The sequence below is a fragment of the Oncorhynchus kisutch genome, unplaced genomic scaffold (assembly GCF_002021735.2).
Source record: "Oncorhynchus kisutch isolate 150728-3 unplaced genomic scaffold, Okis_V2 Okis09a-Okis19a_hom, whole genome shotgun sequence".
NCBI classification, from domain to species: domain Eukaryota; kingdom Metazoa; phylum Chordata; class Actinopteri; order Salmoniformes; family Salmonidae; genus Oncorhynchus; species Oncorhynchus kisutch.
Genome location: NW_022261985.1, coordinates 10,817,381 through 10,825,122, shown reverse-complemented (window position 1 = coordinate 10,825,122; position 7,742 = coordinate 10,817,381). Strand labels below are relative to the sequence as shown.

The 7,742-nt window shown below is 40.2% G+C and overlaps 1 protein-coding gene across 2 annotated transcripts in view; it reads right to left on the bottom strand.

Annotated features, from left to right (window-relative positions):
• Positions 1–132: 132 nt before the first annotated feature.
• Positions 133–7,742, bottom strand: part of LOC116360548 (interleukin-1 receptor-associated kinase 3-like) — a 28,623-nt gene continuing 21,013 nt past the window's right edge. Inside the window, exons 13-14 of one of the 2 annotated variants that reach the window (XM_031815292.1) lie at positions 2,564–2,664; positions 133–2,514 (exon numbers count right to left, since the gene is read on the bottom strand). In XM_031815292.1, coding sequence (XP_031671152.1) covers positions 2,479–2,514; positions 2,564–2,664 — 137 coding nt within the window. In that variant the 3' untranslated portion in view covers positions 133–2,478. Of the gene's footprint in view, positions 2,665–7,742 lie in introns of both variants that reach the window. The other variant, XM_031815291.1, reaches the window with a different exon arrangement.

Here is a 7,742-nt window from a genome sequence, read left to right as displayed (position 1 = left end):
AGTCTCATCTGGTTATCATTAGTCTTACCAGATACCACAACATCGTATTTTAAATCATGAATGCCGTTATAGTTGTGAATAGTGAAAGCGGACTATAGTTTACCTACAAATAATTCAAACGAATTCATCCCACATTGTCAATCTTATTTTATTAATTAATAAAAGGCATGAAAAAATGTAAAGTCATCTTACAAAACATAAGTAAAGGGATAGTTGACCCAAATGACAAAATGACACATTGGTTTCCTTACCCTGTCAGCGGCCTATGGACAAGGTATGGCAGCACTTCATGCTTTGGTTTAGTTTCCCACTGTTTCTACACGCTAACATTTTTGCATGAACCCCTTTTTTTTTTTTTACCTTTATTTAACCAGGCAAGTCAGTTAAGAACACATTCTTATTTTCAATGACGGCCTAGGAACAGTGGGTTAACTGCCTGTTTAGGGGCAGAACGACAGATTTGTACCTTGTCAGCTCGGGGGTTTGAACTCGCAACCTTCCGGTTACTAGTCCAATGCTCTAACCACTAGGCTACGCTGCCGCCCCATCATTTTAAATGATCTTTATAAAATGTTTTATAAAGACTACTGTATAAATCATATCCTAATTTTATAAATAAGAAATATAAAATGGAATCTGTCAGCAGATAATAAATACCTTTCTACAAGAATATATTTTTTAGCATAATTTACTGACAACGAAGGACATGTGAACCATATGAACATCACGTCTCGTCACATACCAGGGCTGGATTTCCTAAAAGCATCGTAGCACTGACTTTAATTCCATTGAAACTAAATGGACGAAAGGTGATCATAGTGCTACGATGCTTTTTGGGAAACCAGCCCAGATCCATACAGTCATTTAGAGAAAGGGAGATTTGAAACCATCTACAGTATCCTGTGGCTGAGTGGCCAGGGCCAGGTCATTTAACCAGGGCCAGATCATTTAACCAGAGCCTGGTCATTTAACCAGGACCAGGTCATTTAACCAGGACCAGATCATTTAACCAGGGCCAGGTCATTTAACCAGAGCCAGGTTATTTAACCAGAGCCAGGACCAGGTCATTTAACCAGGGCCAGGTCATTTAACCAGGGCCAGGTCATTTAACCAGGGCCAGGTCATTTAACCAGGGCCAGGTCATTTAACCAGAGCCAGGCCATTTAACCAGGACCAGGTCATTTAACCAGAGCCAGGTCATTTAACCAGGACCAGGTCATTTATCCAGGACCAGATCATTTAACCAGGGCCAGGTCATTTAACCAGAGCCAGGTTATTTAACCAGAGCCAGGACCAGGTCATTTAACCAGGGCCAGGTCATTTAACCAGAGCCAGGTTATTTAACCAGAGCCAGGACCAGGTCATTTAACCAGGGCCAGGTCATTTAACCAGGACCAGGTCATTTAACCAGGGCCAGGTCATTTAACCAGTGCCAGATCATTTAACCAGGGCCAGGTCATTTAACCAGGACCAGGTCATTTAACCAGGACCAGGGCCAGATCATTTAACCAGGGCCAGGTCATTTAACCAGGACCAGGTCATTTAACCAGAGCCAGGTCATTTAACCAGGACCAGGTCATTTAACCAGGACCAGGTCATTTAACCAGAGCCAGATCATTTAACCAGGACCAGGTCATTTAACCAGGACCAGGTCATTTAACCAGGGCCAGGTCATTTAACCAGGACCAGGTCATTTAACCAGGACCAGGTCATTTAACCAGGACCAGGTCATTTAACCAGGACCAGATCATTTAACCAGAGCCAGGTAATTTAACCAGGACCAGGTCATTTAACCAGGCCCAGCAATGACTAAGTCAGATATATGGATAAGTTAACCCTCTCTCTCAGCAGGCTATGTACTGTATGCATGTGTCATTTAGAGTAGTGAAGTTGCCCTAGATGCTGGTCTGGGGTCTGTTTTGTGTTTTTAACCTCTAATGGTTAAGATTAGGATTCGGGGAGGGCAAGCAGATCCTAGATCAGCTTTGTCACTCATGGGTGGTCATGGAGACAGAGAGTTGTTCCTCTGTAGCTTTGTCAGTCCTGGGTGGTCATGGAGACAGAGAGTTGTTCCTCTGTAGCTTTGTCACTCCTGGGTGGTCATGGAGACAGAGAGTTGTTCCTCTGTAGCTTTGTCAGTCCTGGGTGGTCATGGAGACAGAGAGTTGTTCCTCTGTAGCTTTGTCACTCCTGGGTGGTCATGGAGACAGAGAGTTGTTCCTCTGTAGCTTTGTCAGTCCTGGGTGGTCATGGAGACAGAGAGTTGTTCCTCTGTAGCTTTGTCAGTCCTGGGTGGTCATGGAGACAGAGAGTTGTTCCTCTGTAGCTTTGTCACTCCTGGGTGGTCATGGAGACAGAGAGTTGTTCCTCTGTAGCTTTGTCACTCCTGGGTGGTCATGGAGACAGAGAGGAGTTCCTCTGTAGCTTTGTCACTCCTGGGTGGTCATGGAGACAGAGAGTTGTTCCTCTGTAGCTTTGTCACTCCTGGGTGGTCATGGAGACAGAGAGGAGTTCCTCTGTAGCTTTGTCACTCCTGGGTGGTCATGGAGACAGAGAGGAGTTCCTCTGTTCTGAGGAGGCCTCTGTTGTACAGATCAATCTTATTCATCATTCTCTGCTTGGCAGGGTTGTCCACTATACTGAGGGAAGAGAAGCTGAGGTCACCTGAAACATAGACAGAACAATTTGAAATAAACCAGTATGTGACTCTGACTCAACATTGGCTGCTGTGTAAAGAAGAAATGATCTCTGAAATCTAGATTTGTATACAGCTAAAACAGTAAAACAGTGTTTTTCCTGGATCCTTGATCCTTAGTCTATAGGGAGTTAGTCTATAGGGAGTTAGTCTATAGGGAGTTAGTCTATAGGGAGTTATAGTCTATAGGTAGTTAGTCTATAGGGAGTTACAGTCTATAGGGAGTTAGTCTATAGGTAGTTAGTCTATAGGGAGTTAGTCTATAGGGAGTTAGTCTATAGGGAGTTAGTCTATAGGGAGTTATAGTCTATAGGTAGTTAGTCTATAGGGAGTTATAGTCTATAGGGAGTTATAGTCTATAGGGAGTTACAGTCTATAGGGAGTTATAGTCTATAGGGAGTTATAGTCTATAGGGAGTTACAGTCTATAGGGAGTTATAGTCTATAGGGAGTTACAGTCTATAGGGAGTTATAGTCTATAGGGAGTTATAGTCTATAGGGAGTTATAGTCTATAGGGAGTTATAGTCTATAGGGAGTTTACAGTCTATAGGGAGTTACAGTCTATAGGGAGTTACAGTCTATAGGGAGTTACAGTCTATAGGTAGTTACAGTCTATAGGGAGTTAGTCTATAGGTAGTTAGTCTATAGGGAGTTACAGTCTATAGGGAGTTATAGTCTATAGGGAGTTAGTCTATAGGGAGTTAGTCTATAGGGAGTTAGTCTATAGGGAGTTAGTCTATAGGTAGTTAGTCTATAGGGAGTTATAGTCTATAGGGAGTTAGTCTATAGGGAGTTACAGTCTATAGGGAGTTAGTCTATAGGGAGTTAGTCTATAGGGAGTTATAGTCTATAGGGAGTTAGTCTATAGGGAGTTATAGTCTATAGGGAGTTACAGTCTATAGGGAGTTAGTCTATAGGGAGTTATAGTCTATAGGGAGTTATAGTCTATAGGGAGTTATAGTCTATAGGGAGTTAGTCTATAGGGAGTTAGTCTATAGGGAGTTATAGTCTATAGGGAGTTAGTCTATAGGGAGTTAGTCTATAGGGAGTTATAGTCTATAGGGAGTTAGTCTATAGGGAGTTATAGTCTATAGGGAGTTATAGTCTATAGGGAGTTATAGTCTATAGGGAGTTATAGTCTATAGGGAGTTAGTCTATAGGGAGTTATAGTCTATAGGGAGTTACAGTCTATAGGGAGTTAGTCTATAGGGAGTTAGTCTATAGGGAGTTAGTCTATAGGGAGTTAGTCTATAGGGAGTTATAGTCTATAGGGAGTTATAGTCTATAGGGAGTTACAGTCTATAGGGAGTTACAGTCTATAGGGAGTTACAGTCTATAGGTAGTTACAGTCTATAGGGAGTTAGTCTATAGGTAGTTAGTCTATAGGGAGTTACAGTCTATAGGGAGTTATAGTCTATAGGGAGTTAGTCTATAGGGAGTTAGTCTATAGGGAGTTAGTCTATAGGGAGTTAGTCTATAGGTAGTTAGTCTATAGGGAGTTATAGTCTATAGGGAGTTAGTCTATAGGGAGTTAGTCTATAGGTAGTTAGTCTATAGGTAGTTACATCTATAGGGAGTTATAGTCTATAGGTAGTTATAGTCTATAGGGAGTTAGTCTATAGGGAGTTAGTCTATAGGGAGTTAGTCTATAGGTAGTTATAGTCTATAGGTAGTTACAGTCTATAGGGAGTTAGTCTATAGGTAGTTATAGTCTATAGGTAGTTATAGTCTATAGGGAGTTAGTCTATAGGGAGTTAGGCTATAGGGAGTTATAGTCTATAGGGAGTTAGTCTATAGGGAGTTAGTCTATAGGGAGTTAGTCTATAGGGAGTTAGTCTATAGGGAGTTATAGTCTATAGGGAGTTATAGTCTATAGGGAGTTAGTCTATAGGGAGTTAGTCTATAGGGAGTTACAGTCTATAGGGAGTTAGTCTATAGGGAGTTATAGTCTATAGGGAGTTAGTCTATAGGGAGTTAGTCTATAGGGAGTTAGTCTATAGGGAGTTAGTCTATAGGGAGTTAGTCTATAGGGAGTTATAGTCTATAGGGAGTTACAGTCTATAGGGAGTTAGTCTATAGGGAGTTAGTCTATAGGGAGTTACAGTCTATAGGGAGTTAGTCTATAGGGAGTTATAGTCTATAGGGAGTTAGTCTATAGGGAGTTAGTCTATAGGGAGTTATAGTCTATAGGGAGTTAGTCTATAGGGAGTTAGTCTATAGGGAGTTAGTCTATAGGGAGTTAGTCTATAGGGAGTTATAGTCTATAGGGAGTTACAGTCTATAGGGAGTTAGTCTATAGGGAGTTAGTCTATAGGGAGTTACAGTCTATAGGGAGTTAGTCTATAGGGAGTTATAGTCTATAGGGAGTTAGTCTATAGGGAGTTAGTCTATAGGGAGTTAGTCTATAGGGAGTTAGTCTATAGGGAGTTACAGTCTATAGGGAGTTAGTCTATAGGGAGTTAGTCTATAGGGAGTTAGTCTATAGGGAGTTAGTCTATAGGGAGTTAGTCTATAGGTAGTTAGTCTATAGGGAGTTATAGTCTATAGGGAGTTAGTCTATAGGGAGTTAGTCTATAGGTAGTTAGTCTATAGGTAGTTACATCTATAGGGAGTTATAGTCTATAGGTAGTTATAGTCTATAGGGAGTTAGTCTATAGGGAGTTAGTCTATAGGGAGTTAGTCTATAGGTAGTTATAGTCTATAGGTAGTTACAGTCTATAGGGAGTTAGTCTATAGGTAGTTATAGTCTATAGGTAGTTATAGTCTATAGGGAGTTAGTCTATAGGGAGTTAGGCTATAGGGAGTTATAGTCTATAGGGAGTTAGTCTATAGGGAGTTAGTCTATAGGGAGTTAGTCTATAGGGAGTTAGTCTATAGGGAGTTATAGTCTATAGGGAGTTATAGTCTATAGGAGTTAGTCTATAGGGAGTTAGTCTATAGGGAGTTACAGTCTATAGGGAGTTAGTCTATAGGGAGTTATAGTCTATAGGGAGTTAGTCTATAGGGAGTTAGTCTATAGGGAGTTAGTCTATAGGGAGTTAGTCTATAGGGAGTTAGTCTATAGGGAGTTATAGTCTATAGGGAGTTACAGTCTATAGGGAGTTAGTCTATAGGGAGTTAGTCTATAGGGAGTTACAGTCTATAGGGAGTTAGTCTATAGGGAGTTATAGTCTATAGGGAGTTAGTCTATAGGGAGTTAGTCTATAGGGAGTTATAGTCTATAGGGAGTTAGTCTATAGGGAGTTAGTCTATAGGGAGTTAGTCTATAGGGAGTTAGTCTATAGGGAGTTATAGTCTATAGGGAGTTACAGTCTATAGGGAGTTAGTCTATAGGGAGTTAGTCTATAGGGAGTTACAGTCTATAGGGAGTTACAGTCTATAGGGAGTTAGTCTATAGGGAGTTATAGTCTATAGGGAGTTAGTCTATAGGGAGTTACAGTCTATAGGGAGTTAGTCTATAGGGAGTTAGTCTATAGGGAGTTAGTCTATAGGGAGTTATAGTCTATAGGGAGTTAGTCTATAGGGAGTTATAGTCTATAGGGAGTTAGTCTATAGGGAGTTATAGTCTATAGGGAGTTAGTCTATAGGGAGTTATAGTCTATAGGGAGTTAGTCTATAGGGAGTTACAGTCTATAGGGAGTTAGTCTATAGGGAGTTAGTCTATAGGGAGTTAGTCTATAGGGAGTTATAGTCTATAGGGAGTTAGTCTATAGGGAGTTATAGTCTATAGGGAGTTAGTCTATAGGGAGTTACAGTCTATAGGGAGTTAGTCTATAGGGAGTTAGTCTATAGGAAGTTAGTCTATAGGGAGTTAGTCTATAGGGAGTTATAGTCTATAGGGAGTTATAGTCTATAGGGAGTTATAGTCTATAGGGAGTTAGTCTATAGGGAGTTACAGTCTATAGGGAGTTATAGTCTATAAGTAGTTATAGTCTATAGGGAGTTAGTCTATAGGGAGTTATAGTCTATAGGTAGTTACAGTCTATAGGGAGTTAGTCTATAGGGAGTTACAGTCTATAGGGGGTTAGTCTATAGGGAGTTACAGTCTATAGGGAGTTATAGTCTATAGGTAGTTATAGTCTATAGGAAGTTAGTCTATAGGGAGTTAGTCTATAGGGAGTTAGTCTATAGGGAGTTAGTCTATAGGGAGTTATAGTCTATAGGGAGTTATAGTCTATAGGGAGTTACAGTCTATAGGGAGTTAGTCTATAGGGAGTTAGTCTATAGGGAGTTAGTCTATAGGGAGTTAGTCTATAGGGAGTTAGTCTATAGGGAGTTAGTCTATAGGGAGTTATAGTCTATAGGGAGTTAGTCTATAGGGAGTTAGTCTATAGGGAGTTAGTCTATAGGGAGTTAGTCTATAGGGAGTTAGTCTATAGGGAGTTAGTCTATAGGTAGTTAGTCTATAGGGAGTTAGTCTATAGGTAGTTACAGTCTATAGGGAGTTAGTCTATAGGGAGTTAGTCTATAGGTAGTTAGTCTATAGGGAGTTAGTCTATAGGGAGTTAGTCTATAGGGAGTTAGTCTATAGGGAGTTAGTCTATAGGGAGTTAGTCTATAGGTAGTTACAGTCTATAGGGAGTTAGTCTATAGGGAGTTAGTCTATAGGTAGTTAGTCTATAGGGAGTTAGTCTATAGGTAGTTACAGTCTATAGGGAGTTAGTCTATAGGGAGTTACAGTCTATAGGTAGTTAGTCTATAGGTAGTTAGTCTATAGGTAGTTACAGTCTATAGGGAGTTAGTCTATAGGTAGTTACAGTCTATAGGGAGTTAGTCTATAGGTAGTTACAGTCTATAGGGAGTTATAGTCTATAGGTAGTTACAGTCTATAGGGAGTTAGTCTATAGGTAGTTACAGTCTATAGGGAGTTATAGTCTATAGGTAGTTACAGTCTATAGGGAGTTAGTCTATAAGTAGTTATAGTCTATAGGTAGTTAGTCTATAGGTAGTTAGTCTATAGGTAGTTACAGTCTATAGGGATTTATAGTCTATAGGTAGTTACAGTCTATAGGGAGTTAGTCTATAGGTAGTTACAGTCTATAGGGAG